Here is a 21,547-nt window from a genome sequence, read left to right as displayed (position 1 = left end):
TATCATGAACTTATGTTTTTCTGGACTTGCAGTACTTTTTGGGTGGAATTTCCTTTGGTGTTTTTTTTTTCTTCTTTTTTTTTTTTGGTTTGGTTTCATTTTGTTTTGTTTTGGTGAATTCTTCCTATCAGAAAATGGATGTCTGAGGATTCCATCTTTGTTTCTTCCTTGCCAAAACTGTACAGATGGTAGCAGGGCTGGTAGAAGACAACCATACTTTTTCAGATGTAAGAAAAAGTCTGGTAAGCTAGATCCTCTAATCTCAGCTAAAAGTTGGTTGAGAGACTAAATAAAACCCAGTCTAGTGCCTGCTCTTCCTTTTGCTTTTTGATGATAACAGGTAAAGTATGCTTTTCCACATCTATATTGGATGTTGTCCTCTGCTTTCTCAGAAGACATGGTTGTTGGGTAACTGTTCTGGCAGGCAGCTTTCAAGAACAGCTCTGAATGGTCTAATAGATCTTTTCCATTTAACATCGCAGCCCCTGTTAACAGTTTGACATTCATTTGTCTTGCTAGGATATTTACCAACATTTTGGGTCTAGCAGAAATTCAATATTTAGTATAGTAGTTTCTGCTGCTGAGCTTTTACTCTTACAAAAAGGAGAAATCAATATTTGGCAAAGTTAGATGGGAAAAGGCTATACATTTTCTCAGAAACTTGTATCTAAAAGAACTCTGTTCTAGGAAAGAAATATTTTGAAACATTTAGGTCCAAAAGTACGCTCTTAAAAAAAGGTCTCTCTCTTTTTATTTAATCTATCAAGACTCTCAACTTCATTGAAAGTCTTGTTCCTGTCTTCCCCATTCTCTCCTGCTCTGCTCTCAGTCAGACTCAGGCCACCTCAAGCATCTGTGGGGAGGTGCCACTGCCACCCCTCAGACTTGGGCTGCCTCCACTGTGTTTAGCCCTGAAGCATTTGTCAGAGGGACCCTGCACAAGGATCTTTCCCCTTCCTCTCCTCCTGCGCATTACAGTACCATGGTGCACGAGCTGCCTGCCCTCCCCTGCCGTTCCTTCATGCCACCCAGCCCGTGGGGTTCAATTGCACAGGTGTTTTGGTGACAGCAGGGTTGCTGGCTTGCTGAGATGGGAAAATATCTCCAGGTTTCACTTGGCTTCGGATCTCTACCTACATCCTTTCTAATGGCCAGGATGACAGATATAAGTAATATAATATGCTGTTGACATTGTATGGGTTTACTATCATGCTTTAGATCCTGCCCTGGCCGTCTGAGGCTTGGTCTACCTGCTAGGGCATAAATGTTCATTTCTTGGTCAGCTTAGGAACAAGAGGGGTGCTGTCATCTGAAGCGGCTGTTTGTCTGTCCCCAGACGTCAGCTGGAGATTGCTGGATTATTCTGGCCACTGTCTCTGCTTGTTCTGCCCTGCCAGCGCATGGGGGTGTGGGCTGGCACAGGGGTGGCTCTGGACCATTTGCTCTTGGTCTCCCCTCCCACTGTAGCACAAGAAAGGTAAATGGAGAAAAGCTGGTACGATGCAATCATAAGCAGTGTGACTTCAGCCAATGGTAACAGAAAAGAGCGAGACAACATGCAAAATAGTTATTTTACCCAAAATATATCAGACATGAAAGGGTTAAGAGCAAAGCAAATGCACTTCCTCCGAGATCTTGACCCTGTTGGCCTGAGGTCTGAGAGATCTTCCTCAGTACCCACCACAAACTAGCTCCTAGGGAGCCCCTCCACCTACCCCTGCCCTCAGGAGGCCTGTGAGAGAGGCTGATGGCACAGCACCCCAGTCCAAAGCCAGCCGGCACTTACTGGGAGCATCACAGGCTGCTCAGCACCAAGGGCCACGGTTGCTTTCTCTTGTTTGCACTAATATGCTGGTGTGGGTGTATGCACAGCCAGCCACATGTGACACAGTAATTCAGAGAATAAGCCAAATAAAGCAACCTCTTAGGCTAACAGATACACAAACCAAGGCGAGAACATCAGCAGGGTTGGGGGAGAGGGACAGTTCAAGTCTGTCAGTATACTTGAACGACTGGCCAGGTAACATTGTAGCTGTTTGACAAACGTTGACTTTTAAAAGTAAGACCCATGTCTGAATCATGCAAACGCAAGAGGAAATTTCAGATTATTAACTTCTATTTTTATTTCTCTTGCGTCAGTGACGAACAGCTCCCAGACACAGGTTTTACTTTTTTTTTTTTTTTTTCTGCTCTCTGTTGGGTCTTTCTTTGCATTCAGAGCATCAGCCTCACATGGCCGTGCCAGCCCTGAGCCACGGGCTCCCTCAAGCAAGCAACTACAGTCAAGGGACTGTCAGCAGACCCACTGTTTGACACCCATTCATTGCAGGAGCACTGGAAATATGTGCTTACCAGACGCACTGCCCTATAAGCAGAAAACACAGCCCGGTTTTCAGTGGGCAGCACCTGCTCTGATTCGGTTGTCCCTCAGCAATTGTAGAGCAATTACTAAGCCACTAGAAAGGGAACAGAGCAACTAACTAAAGATGGGGAAGGCTTCCAGCATGAAACACCAGCCCACACATTTGCAGTACGCGCGCCCTCCCATTCCTGACCCATTTGAGACCCCCAAGCAGTCAACATCACATGCCTTTGAGGATGTGATTTTGCAACAATGGTAGTTCCAAACTGTTTTAGCTAAATTTTGGCCCTGATTTCCTAACCACAGGCTGAATGGTCATTTTGTAATGGGCAAGGAGATCTTGATGACTGAGGTGCTTACCTGTAAACTGCTAAGTGCCAACATAAGCTTACACATTGGGGTGAGATAGTGGCAATGTACATGCCAACAGTGTTGATGTATGCACAATGGATCTAATATTTTTCATGCCAGAAATTGAATGAATGGCCTTAAATTCTTCCCAAGAACTATGGGGTTATTTACTAACATTTTGACTCATTGCAGCTGAAAAAAAATAAAAATGTAAATATGTATATATAAAAAGCCCCAGTGTATTAAAAAAGCTTTTGCCTTCAGAATGAGGCAGGAATGTTATCCTTCCAAGTGCAACTAAGTGGGTAGTTGGCATAAGCCCCTTACCGAATACTCTCACAGTGGTGCTGCTCTTCTGGACTCTTTCTGGGTGGTACACCACATGGCAGGAAAACACCCTGCCATCATCCGTGATTTTGGTGGGGAAAATCTTTAGAGCGTTATTCAAACCCAGGTGGACTCTTTGCCTGTACAGGGCACTGCTGTTCCTGTACACTGCAGGGCAGGAAGGCTCCTTGGTCACAAGTTCCTCTTTCCTGCCCTTTTCCCCCTGTGAAAAGAGCAACCCACACAATTTGTGAAGACCAGACACCCCCCCCCCCCAACCCCTTCCCAATATTTATAAACCAGCTCTATTCCCACTATGAAAAACTTCCGTTGCACCTCTAGCATTGCATAGTAGTAGGTGGATACTTCGCGACGCCTATTTTTTTCAAAATATATTCTCTCAGAACTTCAAAACCAATAGCACTCATCACCTTACCAATAAACTGGAGTAAATAGCTGTGTTTGTGAGTCTTGGTCTCTGTAGCCTGCAGAGAGGGCAACAGAGCTGCTTTCTCACTGCAGCAATCTTTAAGTTATGCTGAACATCCCATACATACTAAATACACTGAAATTCCAAGAAAATCCCTGCCATTTTAGATTTTAAGTACTGAGAACCTGATAATAATAGCTAGAAATCTTCTCTTTATGCCTGTGTGCCAGACACCCTTAGACAGAGGTGCAGCCGGCACATCCTGGACATCTGTCCCTCGGAACATATTTGCAAGCTGTACTCTGAATGATGCATCGTGACCCACATATGTCATTGTGCTGACCTTTGGGGTTTTTTTTCCCCTTCCTCTGCTGCCTTGTAGAGTGAACTAGCAACACTAAAACACAGTAAGGAAAAGGATGTTCCCTACAAACATTTTAAGGATTTTAATATTAAGAATGCACTGCAAAGGGGAGATCTAAATAGATAATGAGCTGGGACAAATGACTAAAAAACCTAAAATATTTGAAAAGCACCTCTAAGAAAACCTTGTCCCCAGTGACAATTGGTAGAAATTAACAGGCAAAGCTCAAGGTCACTGCTGGCTGTTACTTATCTCTACGTACTGAAATTAATGCTAAAAGGTTACATTAAAACATTCATGTAAATATCTATCCAGAAAGTGAGATGCAGTACAAAAATATAATGAGCTTTGTATCTGACAGAAAATTGCTTAAAAATAGTTTTTATGTGGTTAGCTAGATAACTGGGTTTGCGTGTCATCGGCTTGCCTCTGTGACAGGGAGGTTAACAAAAACATTAGTCAGCCGTTGTTTTTCTTTTCCATTTCAAAGCAGCCTGATATCTCACTACCGTGAGATACACAGTATAAAATACACAGTAATCGTATATTTTTCAGAGATACTAAAGCTTCACTACAGCAAAAGTCCCTGAGAAATCCAACACAAGAAATATTTCAGCTCTGTTACATTTGCTAAGTTCTTTGCCACTTTCCACGGACCTCCTTACAGGTATTCCTGAAAAATTAGAAGCAATTGAGACGGAAATTTCCCTCTTTGTTTCTTTAACAGCTATTGTTTGTGGTGTCTATGTTGCAAACATAGACAAAACCCGACATCATAGTCAAACCCGACATCATAGTCAAACCCGACATACCTTTTGATTAGTAGATTCTGCAGAACACAGTAAAGTCTAACATTTCTATTTCAATCTGCAAAAATACCCTGTAGTTCCTTCTGAAATTTATACCTGAGATGAAAAATACTTACCACTAGCCATTTCAAAGGATAATTGGACAAATTTTCTGAGGTCAGGTCCTCGAGGCATGGAATTTCTAAAGTCTGGTTTAACCGCACTTCCTTCACGTAATGCTGCTCCTCTTTTGTCATTGCAACAGCAACAAAGACAACAACAAGAAAAGGCCAAGAAGGAAAATCAGAAGCATTGTGTTCATTGTGCTTTAAAAACCAGTGCTGTCTCGTCTTCTGTTCAAGGAAGAGGGACTTTTTTGGTTAGAAGGGAACTGTAATTTTTGACCATTACCCATAGGCACATTTGTTAAGTGAAAGCCCTTGCATCTGATGTTGGACGCAGTTTCATGACTCTAATTCATGGCTTTACCTGAGATTTTGGGCAGTTCATAAAAACCTTGGCTTAACTGCAGGATCAAGATGTCTCCTTTTGGAGATGAGAAACTTCAATTGAAGCTTCAATTTTTCTCTTACATGTTGTTTTTTTTTTTTTTTCTGTGGCAATAAACCTTCATGTCAATTTTGCGCACTTGTATTTCCTTTTCTCTGAAGATATCCGCAAATCTTCTTTTAAGCAAGGTGTTCAGCATGTCAGGCAGGTTAATATTAACCCTGTTTTTCAGTATAAGTGCTCCTTTTGTTATTCTCCAACCTGGACACTACCGGAAGCTGAGAACTTGTCACTCTCTTCGTCATCTCTTTAAAAAAGCATTTCAGCATCTCCTACCCCACCCACTCCCAGTCCAGGGCTCCAGTCCCTCTGTGGAAGGGCAGAGCAATGCCCCAAACAGAGTGCAGGTGTGGTCCAAACATGGGGTCTGAGTGTGTGAGTGCAATTAAATAGGAAGAGCAGTGGTGATGGCCAGGAGATGCTATGAGTGCCTCGGTGAGCTCTCATCTCTCCGACCCTCAGCCCAGTGTAGGCAGGCACAAGCCCACACCGTGGGAAAACTTTCAAACTTTGCTCCCCTGGTAGCTCTGGCTTGCGTGTTGAGGTAGAATGGATATATATTTTATTCATTTTTTTTTTATCTTGAGGGGAGGGAGAACACCTAGCAGTCCCAGACTGTTAGGTTATTTGGCAGTGGGGACTTTCTGATGACTGTAACTTCCTTTCTGTCTGACACTCAAGCACAGTGCCAGCACACAGCCTGTGCCACACGGATGTGAAGAAAGGCAGTACCCAGAGTGGTGCCCAGGAGACACAGCGGCAGAGCAGCTCATGTCCACTCTCCACCAGAGTGAAGTACCAGTTATCACAGTGGGACACAGAGTGCACAAGCCCTAAAGGGGCTGGATATTGTGGAAAGGACAAAGAAAGGGCAAAGGAAGCAAATCTGTAGCTTCCCCAGGAAGAAAATTGCACAGGAGACTTTGCTCGGACAAGCTACCATGCAAAAGTGCCATGCAACATATGAGAAGTACAGAGATGAGTAGTCACCCAGGAACTCAGTCTGCAAACAGCCTCTGCCTGTTCTCACAGTCATGTGTCCCAGCTGCTTATTTTGCCCCCATTTTGGATTCTCATCTCCATTAACAGTCTGTTGGCTAAGGTCCTCTGTGTTTGTTAGTACTATGTAGGTCTTCTGCTCTGCGGACTTTTTGCAGTATCTACAAGTGGAATCCATCTGGATTCACTTCACTTTGATGTAGTTGGGAGCTGTACTTCATTAATGACTAGTACCCTTCTCCATCCCACTTGTAGGCTGGATTAAGGCCTTCTTTGGAGTGGAAGTGGTTCACTGCAAAAGATCTGGTTACCTTAAAATACAAATCTGCCAGAGGTATGTCACAAACTGAACTTTTTAGTTCTCTCCAGCAAGCTGTTATCAGTAGCACAGCTTGCTGCATCATGTAGTTGCTGAAAAAAGCCACAATGATGCTGATATGAACCAGAGCTGCCCACGTTTAACATGTAGACAGCAATAATGGCATTGAACACGCTAGCATCAACCAAGGGCACCAGAAAGAGAAAAGGAGCAATGCCTGAATAGTGCTATTATTATATTAAGGAAGAGACAGAGAAAAATCCCATGAAGAACAGAAGTATGGGAGGGTTTCATGCAGTTACCAGCACTGTTCGTACCCTTCCGCTTCATCCATCCCATCTGCCCTGTGAAGTGTAGGAAAAATCCCAAATTCCCACAGCACACCCCTGTACAGCAGGTAAAGTACCAGCTTTGTCCTTGACACAATTATCTAGCATACGCTGATTAAAACTCCCACCCTCTATGGGACATGCAGAGATGCTGGATCTAATTTTGCCTTTACAAGTTCATCAGGGCAGGAAGGTACCCCTGCACTGCTCCTGAGATCTGACTGGGATAACAGCACTGAAACACTTGGATAACAGCACTGAAACACTTGGAGCCACTGCCATGCAGGGGCCATCAGGGAGTGAGGCAGCAGCTTGGGTTAAACTTCTCTGTGTATGAAGCTTGCATAGGAACCAGAGTTTGTTTCTCCAGAGTTGCCAGCCTGCTTCAGAGGAAGGCCCCTGCTGTGGCTGCTGAGGAGCTGTGCCCTGTCCCTGACCCCATGGAGTCAAGGCTCCTTCTGCTGCAGGACCAATGGGATCCAGCCTGAGGACCCACGTCCCCTGCCACCAGTCTGGCCTCAGGACGCAGGCCAAAGAGGTGTTGGGAGCGCTGTGCCCACAGATGCTGCTGCCCCACTGCTCTGCTGCCCTCTGCTACCCCTTACATCACCTGCACCAACCCTCCTTCTAACCCTTGAACATGAGCTGCATCTACAGCCCTGGGCACAAGCAGGCTGAGTACGCTGGTCTTGCAGCTCCAAGCTGAAACTGTGCCAGGTTTGTCGCATTTACTTTAATCCTTCTTGGCTTGTTAACAGAAACCTGGGGTCATGAAATCCAGTCCCCCATGTGCACAACAACAAGATTGCCCAGCTTGCCCAACATCCCTGCCCAGCTCCATCTTCATGGCAGTTTGGACTTTTGCCCTCGCTGCTGGCATTAAACAGCTGTTCCCAAAGTTGCTACACTAATGGTTGCCACCATTGTTTAATTTGTAGTCAAATCCGTTCACATCCTATTTAAACCCATTTGTTCCTTTGCCAGGATAATTTAAATACCCTCCCTGGAATTCACGTTCTCCCCTGAGGCTCACTTTCCAAGAGCAGTCATGCTGCTTTTCAGCTTCCTTTTGGCTGACAGAAGCTGCCAAGTCTCTGTTCCTGTGTTTGCCCTAAGCAATCCCCCACTTTGCTCCAGTTCGTTTTTAACGGTGAGGACACGGATCCCTCCATTGAGGTAACACCCAGCAGGTCCTGCAGATGCCAGTCCTCAGCCTCGACCAGGCAAGGTTTTTTTTTTCTCTTTCGTGTGCCCAGTGCCGCACTCCCACAGCAGCAGCACAATGGGGTTTGGAGATCCAGCATCCTTGGACCTACCATATCCCGAGCTGCTCGCCCACCCTTTTCTGCATCAAGTTTCTCCCAAGCAAAAATGTGGAAACTGCCCATCTCACCACCTTTTTTCCTTGCTCTGTAACTATATATTCCTCCAAACAAATAAGGTTTGCTAATCAGAAGCTGGATAACAACAGCTAAAGAGTGCCTGGTAAATAGGAAACTATGTAGACAGTGGCATTCAGTGGCACCATTGCAGACCCTAAACAAGTCACCATTACTGACCAAGAAATGGTCATTTAACCTGATATTCCACACCCCTTCCCTTGTTCCTGTTATGAAAAAGTGACATCTCATTCATTCATTCATCTCACTTACCTTCTGCCTTGACAATAAGTTGAATAGTTGCAGCCTTTGTCCCATAGGGGTAAGTAGCAAAACTGCACTCGTACTGCCCGTTAAGGGAGAGGGTAACATTTTTCAGATACAGAGTCCACTGATTGCACTCAGATGTGGCGTTTGGATCGGGGGAACACAAAGCCTCTGTAGCATTCCAGTCGCAGCACTTTCTCGTGCTGAAGGACACCGAAAAGTTGTAGGAAGCCTCAGGAAATGTGAAGTAATGGGTGCCATAAGCAGGGTGATAAACAGCTATTCTGGTAAGCTGGTTGTCATCAGTCTTGGACCACTGTGTCTGTATAATGTGGGTGGTGTGTGGTTTTGGGAAGGTGCACACCAGGGTCACGTCAGTACCCGGCAAAGCGTGGACCACTTCTGTTTGTGTAATGACGTCCGCAGTCTGGCCTTAAAAACAAAACCAAGACCATTTTCAGTGCAAGTAATGTTTAAACAAAGCTTTCTCCAAAGCCATCTTTGACATGCTTTGGTGCCTTAGCCACAGTCAACCACGAAGACCCTACAACTGTGTCAACAGGCTTTCCAGTGAGGAGCTTAACAGCAGATCTCCACCAGTACAAACTGCAGATAGAGAACCAGGAGAGCAAACAGACACGCGTCTGGAAGAGGGTGGGGAGCTCTCATCACACTTGTGGGAGAGAAATGGGAACTCTGAGGGCCTCTGTGAAAAAGGAAATCTTTCAAGTGATATAAATAAAGCAGAAGCTGGGGCCCTTTATCCCCTAGCTCTATTTGCAAGAACAAATGAGTTTTATGGCTGCTGGCTAATTCTGCCCCACACTATTCCCTCTGCCCACTGACATTGCCTTGGCTGCTTCAACAGAGAAAGCTGTTCTTTTACCTCCACATTTTTAAACAGCTCCTGCATGGCCTAAACGAATGCCCATTTCAGTGTCAGAGCCCAGTAAGTGCAGTTTCTTCCTCAATTAATTTCATAAAGCATGTTGGTAGTCCTTAGTGTGCCATATAAAGCAGTAATGGATCGGTGAAATGAAAGGGCTTTCAACATGAGCCTTTACTACTTGGTTTTGCTGCTGCTATAGTAAAACTTATTTCTCTCCCTTCCTCCCTCCTATGAACAAGAGGCTCGCAGTCCCCAAACTCCTGTATGCAGGGCACTGACAAACTCAAGGAGATGAAGAATTTGTGGATGGGGGAGTCGTAGTGAGACAAGTAAACCGTCACACCCACAGAGCCATACACAAAAAGGACCTTTTACAAAAGGCATGTGGATGCCCAGAAAAAATGTGTTTGCACAAATGTTCTTAGTTACAGACTTTTCACCCCCCATCTTCATTGGATTTTATCCTCCCTGTGGATCAAAACATCACTGTAAATTTGCTTTGGGAACTTGCCCTGCAGCCCCACCAGGCACACCGCTGACTCCCCATGGCAGTGAGTGCACACTGCTCACCTTCTTTACTTCAAAGAAGAGGGTACCCATCTCTTTGCTTTGATGTCTGCTCTGCTGTGTGGTACAGAGGTCTGGGGTGCCTGAGCCAGGGGATGTCCCGCCAGGGGCCAGGCAGCCTCCACAGTGCCCGCAGGGGAGGTGGTGTGCCCTGCACTCTGCCAGCTCAGCCCTGAGCCAGACTGGGACCTGGTGCACCTGCAGCTCCAGTTTGGCAGGGAAGAAGAATAAGGGCAGAGTCACGCATTCCCGTGGAGCTGGCGGAGATTTGGTACCTAACCACTGAAGTGTGACATGAACACATAGAGATTAGGTGCATGGAGAACAAAGGTACTGAATGGCCATGGCCAGTGTTAATCTCTGTGTTTTATTGCTGTGCATGCTCCATTCATCTTTTAATTGACTTCCAAGAGATGGAATGATGTAAGAGGGTAAATAAAAATAAGCCTGAATGAGAAGTGCTGTGAGAAAAATTACCGAAAATTATTTTTGTCGGTCCAAGGAGCCTATTATAGTAAATGCTCACTGATTTCATTGCAAGTTTTGCATCAGTAAAAATTAAGTAAAAGCAATTAGCTGTCTTGTGATCAGACTAGCAGGCAAGGAACACCTAGCAACTTACCTCTCATATTCATACTGATGCTGTATTAGGTCAAAGGGCCATGAAAAGAATGCCTACTAAGTATTACTTAGTATTACTAAGTACTACTTGAGTATTTTATATTAATATGAAAAAAATTCATAGGTAGAAGCAACATTTTAATTTATGCTGTTTGTTAGTAGCCTAGGTTATTTTAGGTAACCTAACTAATAAAGTTATAAATAAATAAAAATTAAAATATTTTTATAAATTTATATAAATAAAAATTTATAAATAAAATTAAAATGTTGCTTCTACCTATGAATTTTTTAAATTTATTACTTTATTAGTTAGGTTATTTTAACTCAAAGTCTTTCATGCAAAAGTGTTCTTAACTTTTTCTTAGCATCTCAATATAAGTAATCTCATTTTATGACAACTTTATTTTTCTAAATCAAATGCTGTCATTAGCCCATATTTGTGCTCCATTTGAAGTTTAATAGAATAACTCTGAGACATTTAGATGTCTGATCTCCACAAAAAGCATGGTGGTGTTCACTTATGCCTTTGAGAGATGTCAGTGAGGATTTCATCCTCAGGGGAAAAAAAACAAGTCCTATTTTTTCCTAAATAGTATTATTTTCCTGCACGTGCATGTCTTAAGGCCTCTAGTTCTTTCTCTGCATCTGAGAACTTTTATTGTCTATGAATACACATATGAAATATTTTCCTTCCTTTTAAAATCCAGTTTGCCCCAGTGGTATAGAAAATAGGAACAGCCTATGCCAGCTTTTGAGATGCATCTTACCATGCCAGTCAAATGATTTTTTTCCTTTCTTAACTGGAAAAAAGGTGTATCCTACAAAATTCTTCTTCCTAGCTGTTACTAAGTGCTCCTGCGTTGGACACAGTCAGCCTGTTGGGGAGGGGGGTTGTGAGCATCAGGCTTTTTCTTGTTTTTTCTTGAATCATTTTTGGTTTAAACTCCCTCTTATTCCATCTGATGGGGATGCAATTCTCCTTACTCAACTTTTCTGAAAGTTTTACTCCTAATGACAAACTTGTTCCTCAAGCTTTTAATGCAGCATGTAGTGCTGGGTGGGGAAGAGGAAGGTAAGATTCTATTTAAGGGGTTGCAGCTGTACAATTTATCCTTGCCTTTAAGTGTTTCAGTTCTTCCTTTCTCTTCATACACAGGTATGGCTGTGTGTGTGGAAGAGAGAGATATCTTTTTGTTCTTTGCCCATTGGGTATGGGCACATGTTGCTGTAAATACAAGTGAGTTCATCTGATTATTCTGGTGAAGACAGGTTAGACATTTTGAATAAACTCATCTGCTAGTCAGCACAAGCCGTTTTCTCCTTACTAGCTGCACATTATAACTATGATTATTAGAAAGTTTTCAGGAAAAAAAAAATAATTAACTGTAGCTACAGCTTGCCCTAGTGAGACACCCCAACCTCCTTCTGTACATGCCACCCTGCCCCTCACCACCCTCCATCACAAGCTGACTCAAGGCGTCTGGATGACAAGCTTACCTGTAATGCTGGGCACCGAGAGCAAACAAAAGAGGGAGAGGAGCCACCTTTTTTCCATCTTTGCTTGATGAAGTTTTGGTAGATACGTAGTTCTCTTGGACTGCTCCCGGCAGTGTCTCGGAAAAGGAACTCAAAATGTTCTACCCTGTGCAGACAGGCAGATGTGCAACACAGTCACGATCATCATTTCAGCGTGACTTCAAAGAAATGCTTCATTAAATGCGAAAGCCTCAGTTTCCTGCCGCAGCAATAAAATTAGTACATCTTGTGAAACCTTTATGTTGAAAACACTACCCATACTGCAAGCCCATGTTCAAGACTATTCTTTTTTTTTGCTTTTGACTTTCAGATAAGCTCAGAGAAAGCACTTTACCGGGTTAAACTCTCTTGAATACTTGTCAGGTGTCTAAAGTTGAATATCTGTTACATAGCATACAAAAAAGCCGACTTTTTTTTTCCCTGCTTCATTTCCTTCATGTTATTCCAAAATAGCTCAAATACACTATTTCTAGACTCTTCACACTCCCTATCTTTTAAGAAACTAGCAATGTAACAAAACCAATTCCCCTAAGTTAAAATGCAATGAATTGAGAGTTTTCTAGATTAACCTTTTACATTTTTTTTTTCTGAGAAGCAGACCATTAATTATTTTCTGCAGGATGAAGAACTACAGCATCCCACATGACAACATCACTTGGTGTAGTCAACCCCTGTACCTCACTCTGTTCAGCTGGTAGCTTTGGTGTTGGCATGTGGCTCCAGCCAGTCCTGTGACCGATCTTTATGGAAGGTCACCTGCAAATCCTTTTGTTCTTGAAAACATATTGCATTTCCATAAACTAGGCATACACCTGTCAGCAAAGCATCTCGTTGCAGACAGGTCTTATGCAAATTGGACCTGCTTCTGGCAGCTTTTCAGAGATGACAAATTTGAGTTCTTGCTTATCACATCTCTCTCCCCAAAACTAAAAGAGCACAGCAGGACACCTCACATATACAATATGAGTGTATGTTAACTACTGGCTCTTCCTGAGATGGGATGGGAGTTTGGAAGCCCAGCTGGGCAGGAGTCTGGTTACCCCAGTAGCTCCCTTGCTGGGGGCCTGAGGACATCCCACTCTTTGATTCCGGGGAAAGCCAATTACAGTCCATCCACCAGAACAGAGGAAGTGAGTGGCCTGGGTGACACGGTTCCTTAAATGGACACCTCTCTCCACCAGCAGTGGTCTCCCTTGGGTGGCTGCTCTATCTTTGATTGATCCAGGTCCTGACATTTCTTTCCTGAAAGCATTCCTAGGGGGCCTTTGTCGGCCCCTTTCTTTTACGACACCCCTCTCTGCGGCTCAGGCAAGGCCCATGGAATCTGCCAGCCACAGCCTGCAATTTTTTTTCCCAATTGTTTTCCATTTCTTCCCCAACTATTGACTTTTGCTAGCCGTAGCTCCAATGAAGGCACAGAGTTCAAGGTAAAAAAGAAAGACCTCACTGGTCATTTCCCTATTTTATGCACCACCAGACTTCTATACCACTTCCCTAATTTGTGCACATGGAGTCTTTTGGTAGTGCATTTAAGCAAGTTAAAGTCTCCATCTGGAACAGGTGGTTGTGCTGGCCAGGCTACAATCAGACCTCCAGACACATCTTGGAGGATAAGTGCTGCTGCATGTCTCCTTTTTTGTTTGCCTTGCTCCCCTGCCTGAGGAAACTCACTAAAAACAGTCATGCGAAATGCACTGGATGCGTTAATTACTACTAAGGGAATACCCTCTGGGGTTGAAATGTCTGCTTGTCATTCAGAAGCCTGAAAGAGAAATATCTGTCTCGGAGGATCAAGGGGTCCTGAAGTTGAGAATGAACAGAATATTCAAGCCATTGTAACTGACAGCCACAGAAGGGAGTAAAAACATTAAAGGTATATGTTCCCATTTCCAGTTCAGAGAACAGACCACAAAGAACCTGGAGATTATCTGCAAAGGCTGAAGTCCAAGAAAATCGGACTTCAGTCTAGAATTTGGGCTTTCATTCATGAGTGCAGTTACCTTAGCTTCTCCTGCTGATCTGCTCAGGGAAGCTTTGTACCATGAGAGAATATATTTTGTGTAACATGGGAAAAAAAATGTATCTCAAATGAACCTCTTTATCGATCTGAAACATCCATTGCAATTCAACAAGACAGCCCAAGTGCTGTGTAGTATATTCAATAGCCACAGAAATCCCTGAGTAGATTGTTTGAGTAACTAGATCGCTATGTCTTGCCCTTAGAATTTGTTTCCCCCCCAAAAAATAATCTTAAAAATATACTGCTGCCATGTCACATTGTGTTGGCTGAATGCAGCCACCCAGCGTTGTTGCTGTGCCTAGTGATGAAAGACAGACAAAAAAGAAACCTGCCAGCTCAATGGATTTTTTGTTCACTTCAGACCTATGTTTTGCTCCAACTCTTACCTTAAGCCCAAAGTCTGAAAAAATGGTCATGCACCTTGCTGCTGACATTGATGTGTGTGAACAGCTAAGCCCTGCCTCTGCATATGGCATCAAAAAACACTTCTGAGATGTGCCACTTATCTCAGCCTGCTCTTCCCTGGAGCTGGACGTGAGGTCATGCTCACAGCAGCGCAGATTATTACAAGAGGTTCCTCCCCTGCCACCCCTTCCCCCAAAAGTTACTCACTGTCAGCTTGGTAGGTGTTGTGGTGGAATGTTACACACCAGGATGGTGGAGATGAGAGGAGGTAGTGACACATGCCCTCAGTAGCAGGAGGGAGGACACATCTGTAATGGGCTTTTTCTTGTTGTAGCAGCTGTAAGGGTGTTTTTCTCAGAGTCGGGCTGCACAGGGTCTTCCATCACGCTACACGTCCCTTTCCAGAGAGTCCCAGAAACCACTGCAAAGCTGGGAGGTTTTAAAGAAAAAGAAGCTCTGCCCAGGCAAGACACATATGTTGTCAGGAGATATGTGAACCACAATGTTCCCTTTTGGGCTGGACAAACAGCTGGCCTGGCTGGTCCTCCTCAGTGTCCCAGGCACTGGCAGGAACCTGTGGACTCTGAGCATCACCCAGGATGGGGCCCTAGTGGGGCTCTGCCCCCTGCTCAAGGATGCCTCTGCTGCCTCATGTGACATTAATTTTTTTCCCCTTGGATGGCAGTGGGAGGTCCTCTAATTATTTTCTGCAGATCCGTTTGCCACTGGAGGAGGCATTTTTAAACACTACAAATGACTCTTTCTGTGGCAATCACCGCTATTACGCGTCATGCTCACAAAACCCTGGGCTGCAATACAATTCCTCTGCCTCAATTACAGTAAGCTGCACCAAAGGAAAAAGCAGAGCTGCAGTCAGTCCCACAGAAAAAGAAATCTTGAACTCCAGAGACAAATTCAATTATTCACAAAGAGAGCCTTTTCAGAAATGCTAGTGAGCGAGCTCTTCCTGCCAGAGGCGAGGATGATTACCCTTGCAGACTGGTGTCCTCTAAACATTGCTTAAAGAAAGTGCTGCTCCCCAGTGAAAAAGAGATGGAGACTTTGAAGAAGGAATTTCATTAAAGAGTAAACTAACCTTTCAGGTTTGCTTGGCACAGAAACTCCCACTTTGCCATTGTGTTTTGGTTTTGAATTTCTTTGAAAACCATACTAATGACTCTGTAGCCAGCAGGCAACTTTGGCCCCGGCACCTCAGGGAGGTGGGTGGCAGGGGCTGGGAGCACAGTGTGGCAGGGGACAGGGCACTGAGGGGGCGGTGGGATCCCCACTGGGCTTTTTCAGGCATCCTTTGCTTCTTCCGTCTCCCTTCCCATCCTTAGCTCTCCTGCCTCTTGCCTGCTTGCAGCACTGTCTCTTCTGCATGAGGAGCAGAGAGGAAGGGTGTCTCTCCCTGTACTTTATTCTCCTCCTCCTCCCTCACGGCTACATGTGCAGCATGCTGTGGTCGACATAATGCAGCCCCGATTTCAGCCAAAGTGTTTAAGCAGTATGGCAAGGTGTACACACTTCCCTCTCAACCGCAATTTTTCCATCTGAAAGACATTTAAAGATCTGAATGGACTTTTCAACCCTTCTCCCTCCCTGACAACTCTGAGTATGGGAGAAAACCAAGAGCAGCTCAGCCCCAGCTGTCTCCCTGCTCCAACCTGGTGGCTGCTCCATCACCTTCCCCAGCTCCGCCACTGCCAGCAGAATTCAAGACAGCCCTTTCTACAAACGTTTCATTTGCAATTACATCTTGCAGACATTTTGAGGCCAAATCCAACCAGACAATGGCCCTTTAATTACACCTTTTACTCATCCCACTGGTAAATATTGCTTTCTTCACTTTGTAAAGTAGGAAGCTTCTTTTGAATGGCCTCACCCAAGACTATGATTCAAAATGAATGGCGAGGCAAGAGCTACAGCCCTTAAATCCTCTCTTCTTGCTGTCAGTGGGAAAAATCTCTTTGTGACTACTCCGTGTTTACAGAGCCTTTCAGATAAGGCAACAGGATGCCTTTTGGGAAAGCAGAAGGATCACAGGGAAGTCTCTTCTAGTCCTGAGTTCCTCTGCATGCACACCTCTTAACTCTCCATTTCTCTAAGAAAGGGACTGCAAAAACTTGCAGCAGTTTTTTCTAATTGCGAGGCCTGACTTAGAGTACACATTTCAGAGGAGAGCATACGTTTGGGGATAAATTGAAGAGAATCAGCTCCCTCACCTCTGCCGTTCCAGTCAGAGGTCCCTTTGTGGTCCTTTGCTCCCATTTGATGCCATTTCTGATCAATGATGATCTGTCAGTGTAAGCTGTTGAACTAAGCATTGTGTAAAGACTCTGCTTGAAAAAGGGCTTTTCATAAACGTAGCTTGTGGGGCTTTATTTTGAGGTCTGCTTGAAAGAAGGAGTTACCAAGACAAGCAATAGAGCACTTGATTAGAAAGGAAAAGCTTATGTTCACATCCAAAGAAGTGCTATTAACCTAGATGGGTTGTACAGCTCGTTTTACTGTGCAGACCATCTCTAATGGATTTTTGTTCCCTATTAATTTTAATTCCTCCATATTATTGTATGCAAATACCATCTTGCAGACACACAGCCACCTGGCCAGAGCTCAACACAGCAGACTGGTTAAAATTCCCCTCTAAAGAAATACATCAAATAGAAAAGATTAAAGGTGTGAAAGTTAACTTCAGATACAGTAGCAGTGGCAATTTGAGGGCAGCAACTGCCTTTTTATTACAAAAAAAATTCGAATAACTTACAGCAATAAAAGGCCAAGTTACACTGACATTGAGATCCATAACTTGGATATTTATTTTTTTTTGACAGAATACTTTGAAAACATCAGACGTTAATGAGTTTGTTTGTAGACGGTAACTTTGTAGCCCTGTAAATACCTTTCATGCTATCAGCATGTCAGAAGCAGCCACAGGGAAGCAAGATATCTCTCCCATCACATCCATCATCTATTAAATTGTCCACTACACCTTAATTCTGTGTCTCTTCAGACAAGGTGGTGAAGTACAAATGAGAAAAACAAAGCAGAGGTTGTTTTTCATGTTGAGCCCGGTTCTGTAGAGAAGAAACTATACCTCAGTGGAGCCCGTGTCTGGACTCCCAAGGTGCTTTAGCCTGGAGCCTCGCAGAGCAGGACACCTCAGCCAGGTCCTGGAGTGTGCGGGAGGTGGTGTTACCTCCAGAAGGCAATTCAGAGCTGAGTGCACCTTATATGAGGGCAGCATAGGGCAAGTGCTTTTCTAAATCTGGGTATCTCAATAGAGTTAACAGCTGGCAGTTGGATGGGATGATTACAGCTCAGGAGTAGCTAGAAGGTAAAATGGAGAATAGAAAACTTCTGGGATATTTCTGCATTATGATATTTTCCAGACCATAAGCAGACTTTAGTAACATTTAGTTACTTCAGATGCGGATCCTTTTGGTTCACTCCATGCTAGAAGGCATAATGTGAACCTACCCTAAGGATCCTGCAAGTACTTGCTAGTGTGGCAACGTGCTCTGCACACAGATCTCCTTCCAGGAAACTCTTGGCCAAGTAGCTGAAGAGAAGGATGGGGAATTAAGATAGTTTTCAACAGATAATTTTTTCAGCATTCAATATGAGTTCCTAAAGTTTCAACCACCACTAAAATTAAGAAAGATTTTGAGCTTTTGATTGGTTTGTAAGGGTCACTGGCCATGTAAAATAGATGTTTAGTTTCTAGCTGAGTCTGTCACCTCCTGAAGCAATACTAGGAAGGGCCTATACTGCTTCTTCTTGTTTCAGTGAAACACAGTATCCCAACTAGCAGGATTTAAGAGAATCCCTGATCTCATGTTTATTGTCCAAAGTATAGGGAGGGGTGATCATGTCATGAAAACCGTTCCCAAGTGCCACTTGGCCTGGAGTTATGGTTGTGAACCAAGAGTAGGCTGGTAGTCACCTCCTCCCAGTTTGACCCCTTGTCCTAGATAGTATTTCCATCCCAGTCACTGATGTGTGACCGGCCTGCTCCAGGGAGCATCCTCCTGACCTACCAATCCACCGGCACCACTCAACTGAACACCGCTCTCCCTCCTGCCTGAAATGAGGTTATGCTTTAACTGCTCCACAGCTGATTAAGCTTAGCAATGCTGCTAATGGCAATGAAATCATTTGAGACCTTTACCAGAGCAGTTCACTTCTATTTTGCATGATTGCCTCCATTTTCAAAATGAATATGCAGCGGCTCAGTAGGTTTAAGGGCCTTACCAGAGCACTGCCCAAGTCAATGGATGGCACCTGGGAGCTTCCAGACTGTGTACCCCCAAAAGAACACCACTGTGTAAACAAGGGAAGACACCTGTGTTCCTGAAGTCTTGTTTCCCAAAAGGCTGAAGCCACCTTCTGCCCCTTGGAAAATCAATGATTCAGTAAATTAATTTCAGTCTGTTACCGTAATCGGATTAAAAAAAAGAAGCATCTTGCAAGACTTTCCGTAAAGTCAGTAAGCTGGAGAATTGCACTGTGACTGAGCACAAATCAAATACTTCTAACGTTATTTGACATTTTAATTGCAAATAAGGAAAAAATCTCTCATTACAGAACTGAATCAAGTTGGCTTGTCGTGAATCAGACTCTCCAGAGGACACTTCCCTCCCCTGCCCCCTGCTCAGCTGCACAGCCGCCAAAGCAGCAAACATCATGCAAACTAAGGCAGCCGCAGCCATTACCAGTCATCCTTTCTCCCTTTAAAATTACACTGACTCACATGGTGTATTTCTCTAACAGATGCTGCCGTACAGCACAGAGCTTGTCAAGAAGAAAAAAAAAGCCCACCACAGAGTTGCACGAAAAAACAAGTTTAGAAGCACTATAGATCTGTTTGCAGGAGGGCTGGATCAAAATCATTTTAGGCTCATTTCAGTGATTTACCTGAATACGCCAGAGATGCATTTGACTTGCAGTGCTTCTGGGAAGTCTTGGCTGTGGTCTTTCAGGAGGCAAGAGAAAGTACCAGGGCTGGGGATCGGTACAGCTGACCAGCTGCTCAGAGTACAGGTACAATTTTAGAAGTCTGATTTAATATCTTGTTCTACCAGCAATGCTCGTGGCTAAATGGGAAATAAAACTAATCTATCCTTATTAGATTTGGGCTGTAATCTCATATCACCCTCAGATATTGGACTTCCCTGGCAGGCTTCCTGCTTTGCATTGGCTCTGGTTCCCAGGAAGCTGAAGAGGGCAGGGTGGATAATGAAAGAAACGTAAGTTCAAAGAAAATTCATATATAGTTCAGTGGTTTGAACAGTAGAAACACTTAACAACCCATATATGAAACAAAAAGGGAAAGAAGCAAGAAAAAATATTTTATTATACCAATGTGAACGCTGCCTGTATTTGAATACACTGAGTGCAATAATTTTATTTCTTTGAAACCTAGGGAGGATTTCCCACTTTTCCCGAACAGAAGTACATGAACAGCTTTATGGGATCAACACCTCCTTCATACACTAGTTAGCCACAGGAAATAACTAGGATTTTTTCAGAGAAATAATCTGCTATATCAAAATGGACAAAATATTGAACTGAGCAAGTATATTAGCTATCTTATGCATAGAATTACTACCTATAAAAAATATTAGCAAAAAAATAACTTAGGTGGAATTAATCTGGCTTTGACACAAAATGAAGAATTAGATCTCCTGACAGGCTCTCAACTGTGTTTTCCTGCAATTTTTCCATTTTTCAGTTGCAATGGCAACTTCCAGCAGTCTTTCTCTACAACTGATTTCTTCTTCCACCAGAATGGTGTTTTGCCACCCCCTGACCTTCTCCTCACACAGTAGCTCAAGTAGGAGGCTCTGGCAAGGAGGTCCTCAGACCTAGGAGAGGGTTACGTCTGCATGACCTCACCCACCACCCCTCAAAAGGCTAGGTTGACTTCCTGTTTTGTTATGTAAACCCCTCACACCAGTTCTCAGAAAGAAACTTCACTATCAATCGTCTATACGAAAAGATCCAAGTTTCCTGCTGAAAACAACAGCTTTTTCATAGGACTTGAAGCATACCTAAGAGCTCAATGTTTACTGCTTTGCATTTTCTAGGAAGCAGGATTTAGCAACCCACATTTAAACACCATGAAGAAGCCTATATTTTTTTTCCTGGTTCCCCGTGCTGTATTCTTTCACTTTGGGAAACTGCCAAAGTCTGTCTCAGGAGGTTGTTATTTTGCTCCAAGAGGCCAAAATCTATCAATCAATCTGTGGCTTGGCAGCGCCGGAACAGAAGATTAGGACTCTCAAGGCAGATTATAAACACAATCCCCTCAATTAACTTCTCTGGGATGGGCTAGAAGCGGTTAGATCCTCGTTAAGTCAATTATTAACACAGATGGTCAATGTGCATACTTTTTATGACAAATCTTATTAATTTCATGTGCAAAGCAGTAAAGCCAGAGATAGGTTAAGAAGCAGGGCCGCTGCCTTGCTTGCCAGGGCTCCAGGAACAAGCTGCTGCCACCAGAGCCCATTTGGCACGGGTCCTGCTGCCATGTGCAGCATCCCCTCCGGCCAGCAACACCAGGGCTTGTCCCGGCCCCCTTGGCTTTCAGGCATTTCAGACCCCACACCCTGCCAGTCCTTCCTGAGATACATTATAGAGATGTCAGTAATGGAGAGGGCTCTGAATTTTACAGCTGATTTGTTTGGTTTGGGGGAGGGTCCGGGGGGTGTCTTTTGTTCTTTTGTTTTTTTTTTTCTGTTTTCTAAAGCTACTAGTCTGCAGGCCAAGGCTAGCTCTCTCGCTTTGTGGCAGGGAGAAAGGTGGGGTCGGGCGCCTGTAGCATCGCCTTTCACAGACAAACCCTCTTGTGACTGTCAAACAAAAAAAGCTCAACAGGCACCCTCACGGTCCCTGCTCTTTGCATGAAGAATCAGCTGAAGGAAACATTTTGTGCCTGTGCAGATTAATCCATAACTACGTAACTCTCAGTCAATTTTAAGTACCCGGTCTTCTGGGCCTGAAAAAGCTTGCTAGCACA

General features: G+C 44.1%; 1 protein-coding gene across 1 annotated transcript in view; it reads right to left on the bottom strand.

The window, feature by feature from the left end:
- Positions 1–12,117, bottom strand: part of CD96 (CD96 molecule) — a 28,072-nt gene extending 15,955 nt beyond the window's left edge. The window contains exons 1-4 of the mRNA XM_074156262.1: positions 12,060–12,117; positions 8,492–8,917; positions 4,760–4,869; positions 3,041–3,263 (exon numbers count right to left, since the gene is read on the bottom strand). Of these exons, the coding sequence (XP_074012363.1) occupies positions 3,041–3,263; positions 4,760–4,869; positions 8,492–8,917; positions 12,060–12,117 (817 nt within the window). The remainder of the gene's footprint in view (positions 1–3,040; positions 3,264–4,759; positions 4,870–8,491; positions 8,918–12,059) is intronic.
- Between the last annotated feature and the right edge of the window lie 9,430 nt (positions 12,118–21,547).

This window comes from Numenius arquata, chromosome 1 (genome assembly GCF_964106895.1).
Source record: "Numenius arquata chromosome 1, bNumArq3.hap1.1, whole genome shotgun sequence".
Lineage (NCBI taxonomy): Eukaryota > Metazoa > Chordata > Aves > Charadriiformes > Scolopacidae > Numenius > Numenius arquata.
This window is presented reverse-complemented; position numbering and strand designations above follow the sequence as displayed.